Source organism: Harpia harpyja, chromosome 11 (assembly GCF_026419915.1).
Source record: "Harpia harpyja isolate bHarHar1 chromosome 11, bHarHar1 primary haplotype, whole genome shotgun sequence".
Lineage (NCBI taxonomy): Eukaryota > Metazoa > Chordata > Aves > Accipitriformes > Accipitridae > Harpia > Harpia harpyja.
Genome location: NC_068950.1, coordinates 2,721,103 through 2,742,324, shown reverse-complemented (window position 1 = coordinate 2,742,324; position 21,222 = coordinate 2,721,103). Strand labels below are relative to the sequence as shown.

General features: G+C 37.2%; 1 protein-coding gene across 12 annotated transcripts in view; it reads right to left on the bottom strand.

Moving 5' to 3' along the window:
• The window catches only part of EPS15L1 (epidermal growth factor receptor pathway substrate 15 like 1), a 47,037-nt gene that overhangs the window by 25,436 nt on the left and 379 nt on the right, over positions 1-21,222 (bottom strand). For 4 of the 12 annotated variants that reach the window (XR_008237114.1, XR_008237113.1, XM_052800910.1 and 1 more), the window contains exons 2-20: positions 16,226-16,267; positions 15,964-16,053; positions 15,574-15,621; positions 14,779-14,874; positions 14,200-14,262; positions 13,127-13,252; positions 10,651-10,710; positions 10,078-10,314; positions 9,318-9,475; positions 8,679-8,835; positions 7,939-8,001; positions 6,276-6,361; positions 5,802-5,874; positions 5,100-5,267; positions 4,056-4,253; positions 3,613-3,777; positions 1,323-1,449; positions 1,150-1,200; positions 631-767 (exon numbers count right to left, since the gene is read on the bottom strand). Coding sequence is in view for 10 of the 12 variants with exons in the window: in XM_052800910.1 (XP_052656870.1) it covers positions 631-767; positions 1,150-1,200; positions 1,323-1,449; positions 3,613-3,777; positions 4,056-4,253; positions 5,100-5,267; positions 5,802-5,874; positions 6,276-6,361; positions 7,939-8,001; positions 8,679-8,835; positions 9,318-9,475; positions 10,078-10,314; positions 10,651-10,710; positions 13,127-13,252; positions 14,200-14,262; positions 14,779-14,874; positions 15,574-15,621; positions 15,964-16,053; positions 16,226-16,267 (2,145 nt within the window). In the remaining 2 variants the exon portion in view is untranslated. Of the gene's footprint in view, positions 1-630; positions 768-1,149; positions 1,201-1,322; positions 1,450-3,612; positions 3,778-4,055; positions 4,254-5,099; positions 5,268-5,801; positions 5,875-6,275; positions 6,362-7,938; positions 8,002-8,678; positions 8,836-9,317; positions 9,476-10,077; positions 10,315-10,650; positions 10,711-13,126; positions 13,253-14,199; positions 14,263-14,778; positions 14,875-15,573; positions 15,622-15,963; positions 16,054-16,225; positions 16,268-21,222 lie in introns of those variants that run through there. The other 8 variants (XM_052800905.1, XM_052800902.1, XM_052800908.1 and 5 more) reach the window with 8 other exon arrangements.

Below are 21,222 nucleotides of genomic sequence, written 5' to 3'. Positions count from 1 at the left end.
CAAACCTATATTGCAAGACAAACTAACCTCCCACTGACGGATACTAGAATACTGTTCTAACACTTGGGTGGCAATAGTCAATGAAAGCCATAAGGGTGAGGGAAAGGATTAATTAAAAAACAAAACAAAACAAAAAATCCATACACCCCCCCAAAACAACCACACACATACACGTAAGGACAGCTTAAAAACTGTGACTATACATTTGACAAATGTGTTCTGTGCAGTCCTTCCATTGTGTTGGCTCTATTGTCTGTTGGTAGCTCAGTAATCCTTTAGCCAGATCAGTTCCTTGATCTGATTCACTACATGACTGGGCAAATAGAAACACCAATGGAATGGAGGTAACGGTGTGAATGAGTGGGTGCTGGTGGCTTGAAATGGCAACAGCGAAAAAAACCCCATCCACCTAACTGCATCTTCATGGTGAATATACATCATCATCACGGAACTGGAAAACAAACTGCTGATTGCCTTAACAATTCATACTTAAATTTTAACAATAAAATTAATGACATTTCATCAGTTAGGAGAAAAGTATTTAGTGATATTTCATTCTTTCTAGCTTTCAGACAAGAAGTTTGTCAATAGTAAAGAAATCTATTATGTGTAGATTTAAAAATTACTGACCTTTGAGGGTAAAGTGGGGGGTTTTGTGAATGGATCTGAGGTAAATGGGTCACTCTTCACCTGTTTCTTGAAGAAATCCTCAGGGGCAGAACTACGAAATGGGTCACTTTCCTTAAATGGATCACCTCCAAATGGATCTAGAAGGAGGATTAAAAGGTAAATAGAATGTAGCACCTAGTCTGTCCATTATGAACCATTCTATATTTGACCTCATACTCACTGATGTAATTTTTCTTATAAAAACACACAATGATTTGGTAAATCTGATAAAATTCCAGATACCTCTCTAAACAGAATATTTCCTAAGTTTGAACAAGTGCATGTTCATATTAAGGTTACGGACTTAATAAAGAGTTACATGCATATTATTAACATATTGATTCTGAATGCACACCCTGTCAGGTTTCTATGTTCCCACATGCAAATCAAAAATCTGAAGCCAGGGAAACGTTAGAAATCTTTGTGTTTGGCTACAAATTGTTTGTATCACATCTGTCCTGTCATCAAGAGGGCTATTACCTGCTGGAGCAGGTGGTTGTTCTGCAAAAGGATCATGCTGGAATGGGTCACCTATGCAGAATAGAAAAATCATTTGTTTTATCCACTATTTAGCAAGATGATAAAAGTTTGTGAAAATATAATTTAGTCAACAATTGGTCTTCAAGGTCTCAGGTAAGCCACTGGTCACTTACTGCCTTTGAAAGGGTCTGCTCCTTTAAATGGATCAGATTTGAAAGGATCTTCTGACTGGAATGGGTCTGCATGCAATTCTTGTGTATTATTGGTAAACATCAAGGCTTTATTCTTAAATGGATCATCCTAAAAATTAAGAGAAGAAACATTACAGCAATTTACCATGATTAAAATGCTCAGTTACCCATTTAGCAGAAATTCTGTTCCTGTTTAATGATCTTAAAAATTACTTCCTAAGAACTTTCTGAATAAGTTGCTTCTAAGCAAAAGTAATTACACAGTAAAAAGAAATACATAGCCCAAGGCTATGCAGAACATCAGAAGATAAAAATACATATAACAATAAAAGGTTAAACTGTTTCTCATATTAATATATTCAATTCTCAAATACTTAAATAACAAAACCAAACCAAACCCCCAGCCATCATGCTATCAAAAAATTCTTCTCTCCCAGCTATTTTACAGCTCAGCTTCAGATAAGACAGTTATTTAAAAGGAAAGGATACAGAAATCATTTGTGGACTACAAATACAAGGAATTACTACTGAGTAGTCATACTCAAGATTGCTTCTTGTTAACCCATTCTTGAGCTCAAAGCTCCAAGTACTGATTTCACATTACAAAGCACTACGTGGCAGGAAGAGCGTCACCCCAACATTTTGACAATACCGAGGTTTGTCATCAGAGGCCAACCTATAGCTTTGTCAAGTTACAAAAAAATCTTGCATGAACGAGTAGCAAACTAAAGTTACAAAACCTCTTCATTGCATTCGTTTGCATATGATACCCCTGTCTTCTTGTCCATTTTGGGTCTCTGATGAAACCAGTCCTTGCCACAGTAGCCATATGTGCATACAGCACCTGTACAACAGAGCTCCACTGACAATCAAAGCCATTCAACTCTAACGTAAGAAATACCTAATAACAACTACCCACTTACACTGCCTCCAGCACTAGAAAGATACGGGATTTCTTTCATCCCTTTCTATAAGATGCAAATGAAGAAGTCTTAATTAAGACTTCTCAGAACAGCAGGGAGGGAGGTGGGGAGTGGAGGAAGGGGAAGGAAGAATTAAGAAACAGGAAAGGGACACAATGGTTTAAAAAATTTACTATGAACATATACTGGAGTTTTGTTCCAGTAAGTGATTCTTAGGTTTTGCAAGTAAGAGAAACATCTGGAAGTTTCCACTGGAAAGTAAACATAATGTTTATGCAAGCCATGCAAGCACAGAAACTAAGCACCAAAGCGTTTTAAGACCATGTCTCTCAATGTATTGTTGTTTTTAATCTACACTTTTTTCTTTTGAGCATTTTGTTTTTACAGAGGAAGTGTAAAGCAGGGCATAAAGGTAGCATGCCTGCTGAATATTTATTAATACACTGTACACGACATATATTTAACTTCATACTAAAACCATAGTAAATACTGTGCTTACAAGGATTTTGGAAATTATGTTTCCCTAATGAGGAAGCACCAAGTACATGTGCAAGCAGAATCAAGCACGTATGCAACTTCCGTATTTAAAGCGAAGAAATAGGCTTAAAAAATGAAAAATCTTGTGATGTAGAGTATTATTAAATATCCAAATCAACAATTGATACCCAAAAGAAATTGACTGGAAAAATCTTTAAGAACCTGAAGGATCTTATGAATTGGGAAAAAAAAACGAATAAAAGAAAACACAATAAATGAGATAAATGATGCTGGAATTGCTTAAGCTGAAGAGAACTATCTATGTCTGTTGGGAAGGGAATGTGTTTTTTACTGAAATATGTAATAAATATAGCTCACTGCAAAGGAGAAATTTGTATAGCTTCTTTTGGAAATAAGAAAGAAATACATGATTAAAGGGAAGTTTACAGCAAGAGAAGGTGTCACCTTGGTAAACTGGAGAACTTGCAAGAAAAAACCAGAACACCTGAATTGGAAATAAAGTCCTACCTAGTTCCTGAGACTAAAGATGTGACAGGTTGCAAATCAAGGGTTAACATGACCTTTTCTTTTTGTTTCCATAATTACAGTCTTCTTACGTATCCACACTGTTACAGTTAGACAGGCACAAAATCCTAGCACAAGATCTAACCCAATGCTTAAAAATCAGGTTTTCCACCAGCATTAAAATCTTTGCCCTGCCTTGCACTGGAGATTGCTACCTTGCAGGGATCGCGGTATTTCCTAAAATACCAAAAGCCAACTAAGCAAACATCTTAACTATTTCAGAATAGGTGCAAGTTACAAACCTAATTATTGTAAAATACACTAAACCACAGTAATTTTTTTTTTACCATAGCTCCATAATTGCTTCTTTCCGTCTGCCCAAGGCCTTCACTTATGTCTGCTAAATTCGTCAGACTACCGCCATGAATCCCATTGAGAGCTTCATTATATTCTTCTATACTCTTATTGACTTCTTGATGACTATCTTGAAGCTGAGAAAGTTTACTTCTTGCCTAAGCAGCGAAAAATTCTTTATTATGTTATGCATTCAATAACACTGTCATTCTTGCATTCTTATTAAACATGGTTGCCAGACAGCTGCATTTTCCCCCCACCAGAGCTGACCTTTTCCTGACTCAAACTAGGAATTAACCTACTAAGCACCAGTCAAAAAGGCTTATTTCATGAACCAGTATTTTTTTTCTCTTCTGAAAAATAATCTTTCAAGGTGATGTTCAACTCTTAGCCTTTCAAGAAGCAAAAGAGAAGTTGTATGAACTACAGTGAATACCTGGTTTATTTCCTCCTGTGTTGATTTTAAAGATTTGATTATTGTTTCAAGCTGCACTTTTCCAGCCTGGATACTCTGCTCTAGCTGAGTCTCTTCTTGCTGGAGACGATTCAGCTCTGCTTTTGCTCTATTAAGGTCATCTTCCTGTAATTTTAAATCTGATTCCTGAGATTGAATCTGCATTTTTAGTGATGAAATCTGAAACAAAACATTACAAAAATCAGAGTGAAATCTGAAATAAATGTACCTTAATAAATCATGAATTTATAATAAATAATAGGAAGTTGTAAAGCAATCTATCAACCGCTAAGGAAGATAACAAGAACGTAATATGAAGAACTGCATACTTCTTATTATGTTACACAAAATCCTTGATAAAAGGGCACACAGGACATTCGATAAAACCAAGAAATATTAATATTTTAAATTACAGAAATACCACATTAACTATAAAGGCAATTAAAAGGTGTTTCTTAGATGGTTACCTTGTAGTTTTCAGAATTTGGCTCTTTTTCCATTCAAACATTTACCAAGTATTATAAAGTTGACTTATAACTCTGATAAGAGTTAAAATTACACAGTTGCATATGATTCTCCTTATATGCTTTCTTACATGACCTTATACACTAAGTTTCTACATTAAGATAGCATGCTAGCTACATTGGCAATTGTATCCCCTGAAAACCCACTTTTAACTCAGAATACTGATGAGGTTCACAGTGATCAAATGTTGATGACTGTCTCATGGGTCAGTAATAATGCTTCTCAACTACCCTATTAGGTTGAATAAATGTTTCATACGTTCACAGAACAATAACAATTTACGTAGAAAGGGACCCTTGGAGATCATCTGATTCAACCCCCCATTTCCAACCATTATGAAAGATATTTAGGTTTGCAAAATCCTTTCTTGGACCTCTGTATTTGTGTGCAAATTGCTATTTATGGTAAAAATGAAAAACAAAGCAAGCTTATTCATTAAATATATAGAATTTCCTTCAGCAAAAAACACAATACTCTTGAGCATGTCCAGAATTAACGTACACTCACCACCTGTGTTTCTTCCTGGCATTTCTGCCTTACATCATTCAGCATATCTTTCAGTTTGGCTTTCTGCTGGTCCATTTCATCCAGGCGGTCTTGGGCATCTTGCTTCTGAGCCTCTAGCTCTTGCAAGTTACTTGTCTCCCTATCTAAATCATTTTGTAGTTCCTGAGGAAAATTCCACAGTTTGTAACTTACATTTAGCTGTTATCTTACAGGAATGGTCAACCACAGACAAACAGGCTAGCAAAATCCAAAACATTTTCTATGTCATAAGGCTATTCCTTGCACGTGTATGTTTTGTTTCTGCAGGAACTTGTATGAGACCTCAGGAAACAAATCAGTGCCCACAAGATGGAGAGAGACTGTGACAAAGAGCACATATCATTGAGCTATCCTAATTTCAAACCCAATACTCTTTGAACGGTGTTTTCCTAAATTACAGTGTTAGTCAAGCACCAACAAAAAAAGACATTTCAAACTGTTCACGTATCATCATCTATTTATATTAACCAGCATCAGAAGAAAACACTGCTGATGGAGAACAGGAAAATAAAGATCTTTCTGTAAGCTAGAGGAAAATCCCATGAAAGGAGGAAGGGTTTGCCCAGAAGCAACATAAGGAAAGACAGAAGAATGCTTAATTCTCCATATATTATTTTAGATTAAAATGAAAACTAATTTGATAAATAGAGTTTTTACCTGAACTTCATTGGTTTTCTGTCTGATTGATTCTTCCTTTTCCCTAATGTCTTGCTCTAGCGAGTATTTTTCTCTGTAAGATAAACAAGCACGCAGATTCATGATTAGTTAAATAATACAACATACACATGCGTGCATGCAAAAATCAATTAAATATTATTCTGGAAACACCACACAGCCAAAAATGCCATCCCATATCCTGATATGTTCTTTAAAGGAGTAAAGGTGTATACCTATTAATTGTTCTTTGAAAAATACTATCTGTTCCATAATCAATCTTCTGAAGTCACCTGGTAGAACCCAGGCTGGCTTTACGTAATTGGCTAAGTGTAGGGTATCAGTGGGAGATTGCCACCAACTTCAGTGACAAGTAATGATAAACTGACTAAAAGAAAACAAAAGTAACAGACACATCAGTACTATGTTCTTAATTGGTTCTCCTACTCCAAGATTTTAATAGTCCACAACTATTACCTCTGCAGCTGTGCAATTTCTTGACTAATATCATCCAGTTCCTTCACACCTGTAAATTCTCCTGATCCAACAGAACTTGAACTATCCTGTTAAGAACGAAATAGTCTATTAAAATGCAAAGCCATAACAGAAGACCTTCCTTTACAAAGGCTGAGGACAAAGGTGGGACACAATCCTCATTATATGCATTGCAAAATTCTATGGAAGACATCAAATTATTATGCAAAAAACATTGAGCGTGCCACACAATTCTACCTGTGAGACAGGAGAATTTTCTCTATGCCCATTTACCAGATGGGATAGTTGAAATAAACAGCAGTTAAAGGACATGCACAATGTCAACAAATAAACTGCAGGCAATGGTAGAATTCAAATTCAAAAACTAAAAACCCAGCTCTGCTACAGTCAATAGCAAAGCTTCCAGGGAACTTAAAAATCATATTGTAATTTCAGTCTTCTTGAGCCCTGCCACAAATTAATGCCAAGTTCTGCAATTATACCCGATTTCCTGCAGGTCATTTCTACAGCCATTCAGGCACAGATCAAGGAAGATGCAGAGGGTATCCCTTTTCTTTTAGACATGAAAATTGTCATTAGAAATTATGAAGAAAGGATCTCAGCGTTTGATAGAAAGTTTGTCATTATTATAAAAAGGATTGCTAGTTCTTTGAAAAAAATCACTGCAACTGAGCAAAAACTGCAACACTTAAACTCACTGCTAGTATGACAAAATCAGAAGACCTACCATTTTTAAATAGCATTTTAAAAAACAGACAGTACAGTTTGCTTGCTTCACTCACTTTGAGATTACCATGATAACCACAGAAAGTTTGGCTTTATTAGTATAAAAAAAAAGCCCAAGAACCCAATCAACAAATCACAAACAGATAGCATAGTAAAATGTGACATTTTTTGCAGAAACAATAGTGAATATACAGTTTCAGTAAGTTAATTAAGTCCTCACTTTTGGGTGAGCATTCCTTTCGTTAATATGCCATTAAGTAATCATAAATAACAACAATCCAGACTAATTCTTCAAGCTAGCAAATCAAAAGCTTCTAATATCCCTTTTATATTTTCAGACCAGATACAGATTTGCCAAGAGACCTGTACTGTACGCTGTACAGGATCATAATAAGGTGTTACCCAGTATGATTATGAAATGAGTTAAAATGAGCTGCTGCATTGGTTAGGCTAACACAGTTCATTGTTCCACATGAACAGAAAACTAATCTGCTATGTTCACAGTAGCATACAGTTTATTTCATGTTACATTCAGCTAAAACCACAGCAGATGAGAAAAAAAAGATATAATGAACTGAAAATAATGGGAAGCTTAAAGCTCTCACACTAAGGTGTATTTACTGCCCACAGCTTCAGAGAACTAGTACACAAGTAACTTTAACATGCCAACACCGAGTTGCCTGTCAAAGAACTTCTTGACAGATCAATGTGTCTCAAATTGTTGAAGGAAGCAATATTACCAGGTCAACAGCCAATACTGGTAACTTCACACTACTGTGACATTATCATCATGCCAAGAGCAAGTGTCACAGAACAAGAGCAAAGAGACAGGAGAAGGGGTAGAAATAAAAACTTCTTTAAAGTTACAAGTAGCGTACATAAACAAATTTGCATTCTTTTGGATGTTACAATTACTCACACGACGCATTTCTGTTAGTGCTGAGATCTCAGTTCCTACAGGGGTCAAGTAACCTGACAGAGTCTATAGAAAAAGGATATAGGAAAAACCTTAAAAGGACCAGAGCAACAGCAACAAAATATATTTAGAGGCTCAAAAGCTTTCTCGTTAGGGAAAGTAAAAAAAAGTAAAGGAAAATACTATGTAATTTATAGAAAGGGTTCAGTAAAAGATTAGATGCTCCAGTAAAATGGTATTAGCGGTGATGGATATACAACTATGGACTGTCATGCTACAAGGGACGAATCAACCACCAATTCCTAGAAACTAGGAAGCCATCACTCTTCATTTAGCCATTAAAAAATTTTACATTTTCATGGGAGGAATTTGGTACTGATCACAGTCAGGGACAGGCTACTAGACCAGCTTTTAACAGTTGCTTTTAACAGTTCCCTGAAGTTAAAAAAACCCTTCTCTATAACAAAGGAGTATTTTTCATGCTACACTTTTCTCAATGCTATTATTCCCTTATTTATGGAATAGTCTACTGCATTTTTCTTTATTTACTGTCTTGTGTTGTTACAAATTGATGTATATTTTCAAATCTTAAAGAATTTTGTAAGAGGAGGTAAGAAAAAAAAATATTGGCAATTCTTTACTGTAATATTAAAAAAAAAAAAATTTTACAAAATTAATACTCAAAGCCCATTACTTTCAAAGCACATAAGCTCTGTATTATCTACAAATAATCAATGACTTACCTGTATGGGAGTGTTCCTCTCTGTGGGAGGGATCATATCTGGGGACAACACTTGTGGAGGATCAATCCCTTTACTGACCTTCTGTTGAATGAGATACATTGCTAGTGCAAACTGATCTTTGCTTAGCTTTCCCATCTGTCTTGTGTCTGCCAAAGCCCTGGTAAAAAATAGATCACACTAATAAACAAGAAAAGCTTATTTCTCCTCTGCCAAGAAGCCCGAAACACACATATACATGTAATTTCCTTTTGATTCAGCCTCATCAGAGCTTGCTTATTCTAGTGAAAGAGTTCCATAAACAGAGCAGTATTTTATTAGACATATTTAACTGGATAGAACAACATCACTCTGAGAAAATATTTAGAGCACGAGAACTTCAAAGAACAATCACAATTCACCAACTGACCTATACCCCTCTCCCAGAAAAGCAAAGTGAGTGTTTATTTCTCCCTTGTTTTTCCATATAGCCCACACAGTGTAGTACAGCAACAGGACAGGTAAAAGAGGTTGGGTTTGGTGGGGTTTTTGGTTTTTTGTTTTGTTTTGGTTTTTTTTAATGTTAGGATCACAATTCTGGCTGGGTAATCTGACTTCCCAGATCAGCAAGTTACAAAAATACAGCTACTAGAGAATTCTTACCATATATGTGCTAGGAGATTCTGAGACAGACCTGAATGCATAAAAATGTCCTTTACTTCTTGGCCACTCACAAAACCATCCATGTCTGTGTCTGTTTTCAAGAAAATTTCATCGTATCGCACTTTTTCAGACATTGGTACTACCCAATTCACAGATGGCTGTAAAACAAAGTTTTATATTTCAAAAGAAGATAAACAGTCTTTATCAACACACTGAGTATATATGACATTATTCAGTCAGATGTGCTGAACATCTTGCACAATCAAGTCTGGTAAATAGGTACTTCCCCTTTTCCCATTAATGTTTTAGCTTAATACTTTTTATCTGAATTATCAATACTGATAAACTGCTATTCATCAGTTGAAAAGCATTCATTCTTTCAAAATACGGACCCAACTAGGCATACTAAGTCTTGCTAATAACACGGGAGCTTTAGAAGGTAGATTAATGATTTCTTTGGTATTAAAGCGGATACATGAATAAAACCTTTCTATGGTTTCACTTTCTAGGAAAAGTGAAAATTCCCTGTAAGATTTGCTACCTCATGGTCATTCTGACTAAAATTCACCTGCTCTTCTTCCGTTCTTCCATGTCTAACCATTCTCATTTCATTCCCTCCAGCCAAATCACCCAACAACAAACACATTTTCAGAAAAGTGCTCACATGAGGCAGAAATCAAAAAGCAGTTTTATTTTTTTCCTGCAGTTTACTGATACCAGACAGAAAAAAAAAAAAAAAAAAGAAAAAAAAGATTTGTACCTGTGCTTGTTTGATGCTGTGCTTGGGAGACAAACTCCCTGTGCTGTTCAGACTGTTGACACTACCATGAGATGGGGTAGAACGGAGGCTATCTTTTGGTGGAGGACTTGCAGGGAGAACAGGAACTGCACCAGGGAAGACAGGCGTCTTCTTTCTTTTAGAAGGTGGTATGAGAGAAGGGGGTAATAGTGAAGGAACTGGCTCTTTCTCAAGAGCTCTATAAACCAAATGCATTGCCTGCAAAGGCAAAAAGGTCAGATAACATTAACAATTAGAAGAAAAAGTAACAAGATTTTCCAGTGTCAGTCATTTACATATCAGTAAAACAAAGACAGTAAGATTAGAGACGTAAACCAGAGCAGATAATTTTGAATGTAATTCCAAAAAGTTTAATCTTGATGACACAGGCAAGAGTCAGTAGATGGATTTGAGAAAGATCATTTAATAGCTCCATGTGAACAATTTAGATTAGAAGAGTCAACTGTAGCAGAGAAAGCTGCAAAGCTCTTGAGAAAAAACTGAGCGATTTGCTTTAGCAGACACACTGTGAATTGAGAATTTAAAGCAACCTACCACAGCAAATTCATCCTTGTCCAGGTGACCATCTTTATCAATATCACTGAGATCCCAGACCTACAGCAATTATGACAAAAACAATGATTTAGAGAACAAGTTATATCTTGTGCTGTTGATGTTAATTGTCATCATATTAAGCATGCTCTCTAAAGACTCCTAATAGATTTTTGTGAAAATCATATTAGTTATATTAGACCTAGTGCCCTGGTTTTGGCTGGGATAGAGTTGATTTTCTTCCTAGTAGCTGGTATAGTGTTGTGTTTTGGATTTACTATGAGAATAATGTTGCTAACACACTGATGTTTTCAGTTGCTACTAAGGAATGTTTATTCTAAGGATTTTTCAAGCTTCTCATGCCCAGCCAGCAAGAAGGCTGGAGGGGCACAAGAAGTTGGGAGGGGACACAGCCGGGACAGCTGACCCAAACTGGCCAAAGGGATATTCCATACCATGCGACGTCATGCCCAGTATATAAACTGGGGGGAGTTGGCTGGGAGGGGTGATTGCTGCTCAGGAACTGACTGGGCGTCGGTCGGTGAGTGGTGAGCAACTGCATTGTGCGTCACTTGTTTTCTATATTCTAATTCTTTTATTATTATTGTCATTTTATTATTATCATTATTATTATTTTCTTCCTCTTCTGTCCTATTCAACTGTCTTTATCTCAACCCATAAGTTTTTGGGGAGTGAGCGAGCAGCTGCATGGTGCTTAGTTGCTGCCTGGGGTTAAACCATGACACCTAGCTAAACATTCTCTGATGAAACAGACTGGATTAGAGTTTTCTGGCAATGTGAATCTACACTGGTTCTAACAAATTCTGGATGCAACACAGGCAGGTTTTTCATCTTTCTATGTTGCAATTAAGAAGTCATCAAGCTGACTAAAAACATCCAGAGGTGGCTTTCAGAATTGTCCAGAGGGTGTGGGCTAGCAGATTGCCCAAATTTGTCTCTTATAAGAAAGTTAAAATATTTTAGAAAAGTCAATACATTTCCAATTTTCACTCCATTCTTAAATTTCTTGTTTTCATTTTTAGTCAAAAAAATATGTCCACCCTCCAGAATTTTCTACAGGACAGAATTTAAGCATCTATCAACTTTAGTTCATTATTAGGTCAAGTACAGTCAACAAAATTTGCAGATTTACAAGGATACAAAACTTTGTGTACTCTAATACTCAGCCATTATCTAGCACTGTTTAATCATCAACATGACCTGGAGACAGTAGAGTGGACAGAAAACTAAGACTGAGGCTCAGTCATCTGAACTCTACTCCCAGCTCTATCACTGGACCTCTGTACAAATTTAAGCTAGTTGAGTACTCCTTTGCCCATTTCCTCAGTCCCCTATGTCGTCCGCAAACTTTTCTGGAACAGGAAAAAGCTTCCTGAATTTCTATCGTGACAATAACAAGACAAAATACAAAGCCTTTCAAGACTGTGTACTTCACAATATTCAAGTACAGAATTAAAACAAGTCATACTTAGATTTTGTAGATAATACAAAGAGGCAGTTCTTCCTGAAGAGTTGAAAGTGTGTAACGCAGATACAGCTCTTACACAGAATGTATTCATTCTCAGTCATATCAATATGCAAAACATTAAAGAATACGTATTTTAAATGGAAACAGAAAAATACTTTGAGGTTTTCTTCCCTTGCAAATATGCAATGGATGCACTAAACTCAGATCATCAAATCACAGAACAGTTTGGGTTGGAAAGGACCTTAAAGATCACCTAGTTCCAACCCCTCCTGCTATGGGCAGGGACACCTTCCACTAGACCACGTTGCTCAAACCACCATCCAACCTGGCCTTGAACACTTTCAGGCGTGGGGCATCCAAAACTTCTCTGGGCAACCTGTTCCAGTGTCCCACCACCCTTATTGTAAAGAATTTCTTCTTGTATCTAATCTAAATCTATCCTCTTTCATTTTAAAACCGTTACCCCTCGTCCTACCACTAGACTCCCTATGTTCCCTGATAGAGTCCCTCCCCATCTTTCCTGTAGGCCCCCTTTAAGTACTGGAGGAATCAAAAGTATTTATAAATATACATGAAAAAAATACTTGACAATTTGACAGCTACAATAAACTAGGATGTTTTAAAGTGTTCTCTTGTACAAACAGTGGATAGATTTAATGGTATGTCTAACTACTTGTATTTGGAAAAATGACAAAACCGTGGAATACAATGTTACAAAAGCTATTATGGTTTAAGAGAGCTTTTTTCTGTTTTTAAATAACCAAAATCAAAACTTCCAGCTCTTAAAATGAATACAGAGATAATGAAGCCAATCTACTCCAGGGTCCAAATTACTACTATTACTCTCATTTCTAAGTGGAAGACTTCAGTGCACTCGATGTTAAAACTCAGCCAAAACCTGGTCTATGTTGATACATTACATTTAAATATTTAACACTGCAACTACAAGAAGCTAAATAGAGAATAGCTAAATCTAAACAGCATACTTACCCTTCCTAGGATATCAAGAGGTAGCTTTGAATTCATCAGTACTGGTTTTACTTTGTCTCCTGAAAGTAAACCATTTACTGGCAAAAGGCTTTCAAAAATACCATCAAACTTTGCTTTTTCTTCCACCTAGTTGGTAAGAAATAGCCTGAATAAGTAAAAAAGTGTGCCTGTGTGAGTGTTGAAAATGAGATCTTGCAAGAAATTAAGACTGGTCAGTAATGTATTCATTCTAAATTTCCAAGCTTTCTTGCAAGTGCTACCATGCTGTATTTAAATGAAAACCCCATGGAGCTAGATTTAAGAGCTCAATTTCAAAGCTAAGGTTATGATAGCTAAGAGATTTTAACATGCAGCATACAAGATGTGTTTCTGTAGTGTTCTAAAAGAACAGTGCATTCCGATTAAAACACTGCTGATCAGATTTTAAGCAAACTTTGACAAACTCTGTAGAACTAAAACCTATTCTTCCCAAATAATTTGATTCCCACTTTAAATTACAACATGCAAGTACAAAAAAACAAAACAGAACAAAATCAGCATTAGAAGTTGTTTTATTAAAAATGTTTTATTAAAAAAAGTTATTTTATCAAAAATGTTTGCAATTGAAAATTAACTAAATACAAATATCCCCATGTATGTATCAAAAGTTACTTTTTCCCAATTATATATATAGCGTGTATCACAGAATACTAATCAGAACATATGAACTCAAGCTTTAAATTGATACTTCAGGATGGATTTGGTGAAATGCTTTGCTGTTCTCAGTGGGGTTCCTTCACACAAACATGAAAGTGCCTACTACTAGGATCCTGGAAGAAATCCAGGCAGAAGATTAAAATTCATTGTGTCTTAAAAACATCACACCAGGGGTTGTCAAAGGCTTGTTTAATACTTATTTCAAATACAAAACTGCAGCTCAATATTCTCTATTGTGCACAAGTCTGTCATCAGAAAGGGAGGACTTCTGAAATGGGAAATATATCTGACAGAAAATTCTCTCACTGGGAAAATTACAGACAAGGAAAACATTTACTTTTAAAGAATGGATGGAATGTGTTGTCTTTTACACTTACCCTAACAGCCCAGTGAGTCTCTGTTGAAGGTGGTGTGATCAGCAAAGGACTGCTAGTGTCATGCTAAAAATTAAAGAATTTTTTATTTTTATATATATATATAAAAATACACACACTTCTGTCTCTAATTCTTACTAATTGCTTTAAGAGATGGTTATAGACATGAAGCTTAACTACACTGAAAAAAAAAAAAAGGCTGCACATGTACCCAAGTAAAAAAAAAATGTCATACTGATTTATACTATTACAGTACTTTGATAAGGACATTAGGTGCATTAGGCAGCCAAACACAGAACTAAGACAAGCTAAAGGAGGTTCCACAGCAGCTACTGCAGGCAAAGCTGCAGTCATGCCCTTTGCTACACACTCCTGTCGACCTAGTCCAAAAATAATCTCCCCCCCCCGCCCCATAAATTTAGCGGTTAGCCACATCAGCGCAGCCATTACTGCAATTGTCTTAAGGAACAGTTTGACAGCAGCCTGAAGTCTCAAAACCATGACATTTATGAAACAGAAGATTATTCCAGTGTTCTGACTGAAGCCTTAGTTCATACATACATTTAGATATATATTACTTACAAATTTAGGAGGTGGCACAGTCAAGTTCAGACTGCTCAGGTTAACATCATGGCCATTCTGTGCACATGCTACGAGGCGCAACGCGACATAGAAACCCTACAAACAACAGTGTTTTCTATTAAAAAAAAGCAACCAGTCTAAATCAGTCTTCAGGAACCCATTTATGATTTTTACTGACACTGTACATGTGCAACTCAGTAACGTATGGAAACAACAGAGCTATAGCCCCATTCAGTTAACTGCATAGTGGCAACTACCTCACTGCTTTTAAAGATGATTCAGGAAAAACTCTGCAATAACTTGGAACAAAGAGCAGAAAACTTCAAAGCTAGTTTTTAAGGACTCTCCCAAAATTAAGTAAATTTCACCAATTTTTCTTAAAAATTAATAATGTTTTAAAAAAATTTCTCCATATCTACAAGTAACTTGGTATTTGATATTCCAAGCCACTTTTAGTAATGCTAGTTATATTTTTCATGCAAAAAAGACTTCTAAAATAAATCTTAAAATCATAGTTTGTATTTGTGAAAGACTCAATGACTCTGTATCTCTATATCACACACACTGATTATTTACAAAACAAAAGAGAGACAGAAAATTAGATCCAAACTTCTCCAGCAGCCTCACCAAGTAATATACTTGGATATGAGCAGTGCTAGGATAAAACCTCATCTTGTAAACAAAAACTTTAAAAAACAAAAGCTAAGGATAACTACTATTGATATCAGAGTTTTCTTGAAACGAGGCTTATCTGTAGAAGGTAAACTAAGAGGTGTACAGGCACATTTCATTTACCTGTTTATCCAAGTATCCTTTACCCTCCGGGTCAGCCAAATCCCATATCTGTGGAGATACAAAAAAGCCATTGTGATTTTAAAATAAAACTTAACTCAGCTCAACAGTTCATATTGTATGTCTTGAACTTCAAGTTATGACACACAATGTTATTTAATTCTCAAGTTCATAACAAAAATGTTACAGAAAAGACAATTTTTCCTTTTAGATTCCTATGACACTTGGAACAATACCTTGGAGCTATTACCAATCTGTGGTTAACCTAACCTGGTTCTATGGATCTGATTTGCATTCCACCAAATTCCTTTTTGCAAACCCCTTCTCTCAATGTTAGCCGCACTTAAGCAAGCGTACAAACAATTACTGCATTATCTAATTCCTTCAACTTACTTTTCCAAGGATAATATCAGAGAGACCAGATTTTTTAAGAAACAGCGCAGCTTCACTTGCCCCAACTCTCCCCGTATATGCTGGATCTACCTGAAAGATAAAAATTCACATTCAGTTGAAGCATGTCTGTCATGAAAGCAGAGGTAAGAAATGAAACCCCTCTTCACAGAAGTTTAGCACTGCAATGGGGAAAGGAAAGAGAGGGACATCTTAGGGAAGAGGAAAATGCACTTTATTTTTAAATTCTTTTTTAACAACCTACCTGTTTGTAGTAAGTTTCATATAATGGATTCCCAGTAGAAAACTGAAAAACAAGAGAGATGTTAAGAACACAAAGAATGAACTGCAATCACAGATAGCACACCTTCAGGGACTGACATAAAAAAAAGCATATAGTACTTTGTGTATTACTTCTATCAAAAATATAAAACGGTATGTTAATTTGCTGTGTTCCAAACTGGATACTTGAAATCTAAGAGTGGATAACAGAGATCCCCTAAAAATTGCAGCCAACAGACTATTGTCACCTCTTAAAACTTCTTATTCACCAGCATTCATACTTAAACTCACACTTTTAATTAACAACACTATATGGTAATATAGTTACCATTACCTTTATATGGTAATAAAGGTTTTGTAGAACAGTTTTGAACTATTTGCCAAGGTACTTCAGATCACAGTTTGAGAACTACTGATATCAAAGGCAGAGTTTTCAACATAATACTGATTTGACTACCTCCTGCATTGTATATATACTTACGGAATAATTTCAGCAGACAATTATATACACACACACAGACACAGGGCCCTGGTATCAAAATATGCCTGTGTTTATGCATTTTCAGGACTAAGATCTTAAATTGAAACAGAGTTAAAAAAAAAAAAGAATGGTTAATTAACAAAGATCACAATTCCCTGACAATGTTGTTTGAGGATTTTGACTTGGTGTTATCACTGCATTACACAAAAGCAGCAGACACAAAGGTAGGCCCTGCCTTTTCGGAATACTAAACAAGCAGATTCCTCCTCCCTCTTACTAACATTCCAAGCAAAAGGGAACTGAAATGCCAAAAGAGGCAGAAGACCCAACACCCATCTTCTCAGTTGCCTCGTACAATTGCCACACAGGTTCTAGCCACGAGCAGGTTATAACTCCACACCATTCTTCAGCCTCAATGCCAAGAGCAAAAATATTACGATCCAGTCTCAAGCAAGTCACCCCTTAGAGCAGTCAAAGGCCTTAAAAAACAAGCAACAAAACAACCCAATAAACACAGCTTAATGACTGAGACGCAGAGAAGTCGAAACATCCCAAAGCCTGCTTGGGGCAACTGCTCTCCACCTACAGGACACAAGGCAGAGATCTGACGAATGATTATTTTGCACTAACTCTGATCACTGGTATATCCCCTCCCAAATGCTACCTTCTTCCTTGTCATCCACATGGATTTCCAGATGTTCTGCCTGCACTGAGGGGAAGGGAGACAGAAACATGATGGAAAAAAACAGACAGATGAAGAGCATGAAATTTTGTTTTACACAAAGAGAATCTTTCTGTAGAGCTTACAATAAACATTCCAAATCTTAATTTAAGGAGATATCCAAAATAACTAAACCCTATTAATCAAAAGCAAGTGAACACTGAGCTCTTCCAAGATCAATTGTTCTACTTGGTTAGAAAGATCATGCATTTTCAGAAGTGTTTCCTTAACATCTTAAATGTACTTCATTTATATCCATCAACAAAACAAGCCACTGCATTCTCCACCAGTACACTCTAGAAGCTCTTGCTCTTCCAGAAGCTGGACAGTCGTTCAGAAGAAAGCTACAAGCACAACTCATAAATCTGACTCATCTTTTTGCTGGCTTGTAAATGATCAGCATAGATAAGCACTACGTTCCTGTCCAAAGTAGGAAACACATCATTCAGAGAAAAGGTGGAAGTAGGCAATAGTCTGTCCAACTCTGTATAAAATCTAGTATGTTTTAGCCAACTATCACCCAACTATACGACTCTCGTTTATCAGATGGCTCAGAGAAGCTAGCCAAAGACCAGCTACGAGCTCCTCTAATTTGGCGAGTATCCTAGAGCACGCAGAGACTGGATTCATACCAATTTACAGAGCAAACCGCTCCAGCAGCAGTATTGAATGATCTCATCCCATCACCAGACATTCTTGACATCCTCATTTGATATTGTCAGCCATGACATACAGCTGAGTTACCTGACAGAGGTGGCAAGAATCCAGGGTAATGTGCTTAAATGCTGTCAAGTTTCTTCTACAGCAATATATGTATCCAAGTGCTGCTGGAAAGCACTTTACCACTCGATTCCCTACTTGTAGAATTTTACAAAGATTAAGCCTCTCTGACTGATTTACCTAAATGACTGCATCTCTGTGATGAAACACACCAGACAAAATGGGATCAAGTGATAAAAATAGCATAGCTGCCTACCTACCCGTCACCACATATGACTACATCGCTATCATTCAAGAGGATTCTGTAATTTGATGACATCTGCTGATGAAGAACCTACACAAGACAGTGTCAATGCCAGCAATCAGAGAAAAGCATTTTGAAAAGTTTGCAGTTGAGTGGTCAAAGGATATAACCTGTTATACAGCGGTTCAGTTTGACTTACAGTTTAACAACGCTCTGGTTTCTGTGCCTACTCCATATTCCCCAAAACGTCATCTATGACCAGCACTTCACACCGTCTCCCAAACGGACGCTTCAGAACCCTTGCGCCTTGTTTTTCGACCTCTAAGTTGATTTCCTGTACAAATTTGAAGTTCAAGTCTTGAACTTGCACTCTCACAGCAGATCTGGTACACTGCATTTGTGGTACGCAGTACGCGCACGTGCGTAAGTCTCCATGTCCCTTAACGCAGGTCTGGGAAAAAGGCAGGCTTAAGCTGCCGCCACCAGAACAATTAATAAAGCCAGTTCCTAGCAGCCCTCTTTCCAGAGGTCATCTCAGGGCCACAAAGAACTTTGGATAAGATGAATTATTTTCCTTGATGTTCTCCCGTTTCACAATTTTTTTTCAGCCACTCTTGTCACATCCTATGACGGATGAAAATAGGTACTGTGAAAGGGGAAAAAACCAACGTGTCCCACAAAGACGAGAGCCAAAAGAAGGTCACTGCTACCCCAGAAAGATTACCTTTGCCCTTATTCTACTTGCCGAGTATCCTGAGTTGTCTCAGAAAACTGAGCTACAAAATCATCTGTGCTGTCCCCAAATCTCTAACATAACTCTCCATGACCTCCAGAGGCTGTAGGTTGAACATGCCTGGCACAGTGGAAAGACCACTGATAAGGTGATCAAATATTCAAGAAAATAAAATTATCAAAGGTAAATAAATCCAGTTTCAGTTGTTGTTTAACTCCAAGAACTGATTTTACATGCTTGCTCTTCAACTGTTTTAGGCATAGCTGGTTGAAACAAAGACAGCTAAAATGTTAAATAATTTGCATACTGTTAGACATGTAAATTCTCTTTCATAAAAGCGTCATAAAAACATAACTTCATAGAACAACAGAACCATAATAAAATTCATTTATGAGAACAAATATGGTTAAACACTTTCACATGCTTGAATTAACCATATTGTTTATAGCTCCTAATACGTTGATATCAATATTCTTATTTTATATCTTTCTAAGTGAACATGCTTCAACATTATAGCACCTGTAACTTCTCCCATTCCTTTTAATATCATTTCTGGCATTTATTATAACTAGCACATATCTCTGTAGTAATCACGAAATTGAGGTTATTAAAAGAGAAAGTTTATTAATTTCCAGAAAAAAAAAATCTGTTTACTGCCCTGATTATAGGTAGATTACTCTTGAGAGTTCAATATAGAAAAAAAAAAAGTCTGAAAACTGGAATGCTTCCAGTGAATTAGGTGGAAAATAATACATCAAAATAACTGTTATGTTCACAGAATGTGGCCCTTTTTCCCCTCAAGGTAATATATTAAGTTATATGAAAGAAAACACCATTGGTGCCGGTCTCTTAAGTATCAATCAGAATTTAAAAAACCAAACTCTTTCAAGTCCAGAGTTTATTTTACATATATATTTTGCACCACATTACTGAACTTGAAAACTTTTGGTAACAGTTTGTATGTGCATGGATGTTTTCAGATGTTTCTGAACATGTTCATTTAATTAAACAGGTGTTAATCAGGACTCCTACTGCTATTCAAAAGCTAAAAAGCAGTGCACTCTCTTAATGAGACACACAGCAAACTACCTATTACCCAAGGATGACATAACTCCACTGAAAGATAAATTTTCAGAGTATCACAAATAAAGATCCATTATTAAAAGGAAATGGATATATTTAAATAATTTGAACTACCAATAGCTGTTGTTCTGAATTCCTGGCTGGCCTAGCCACAGTGTAGAAAATAGTTTTAAATTCAAGGCATTGGGGAGTGGTGGGGTGGCGTTGCTTTTCTTTTGTTTTAAAGGAAATAAGTAAACTGACTATCTTCACAGGAGTATGGAAAAGAATAAACAGTGGTCACACTGTTCAGGTTTAAATTATTTGGGTGAGAAATGAATCAAAAAAACCTTGTAACAACAAAAATGATCCACCCAAGGATCCCAAACATTAAACCAGAGCTCCAAAAGGCACGCCACCCTCCCTGTGGGAGAGGAGCTCCAAGGTTCAGGGTCTTCCCTGCAGAATCCTCACTCTCCTGCTGAGGGGTGAAATCCTCCTCCTCATTCCTACGTACTGAGTCCTTTTCCCGCTGTACCCGCGCCTACGGCTACGCTACTCACGCACCTCCCAAATATTAAGCACAGTCATGACACCCCAACAGCCGAAGGCGGCATTAACCCCGTGTTACAAAGAAAAAAAACAAGGTGACGTGACCCAAGTCAGAGAGTCCCGAGCAGACAACGAGCCCCATCCCTCCCTGCAGCCCAGACCCCGGCCCTCAGACCCCCGGCACCGCATTAACCCCCGCCGCTCAGAGCCAGGAGCTGCAGCTCGGGGAGGGAAAAGAATTCAGAAAGCCCCGGTGTTCCCCTTCCCCTTCCCCTTCCCCCGGGGGACAGCCCTTGGGGCCTCCGTGAGGGGAGGGAGCCAGCGCCTTTTGTGCCCCCACAGAGACGGCCGGAGCCCGCCCAGGGGAGGCTCAGCCCCGGCCCGACGGCGGGGGACAGCCGGGGGCTGCTGGTCCCCTCGTCCCCACCCGGGGCCTGTTTCCCGCCGCGCACCGACCCTCTCCCCTC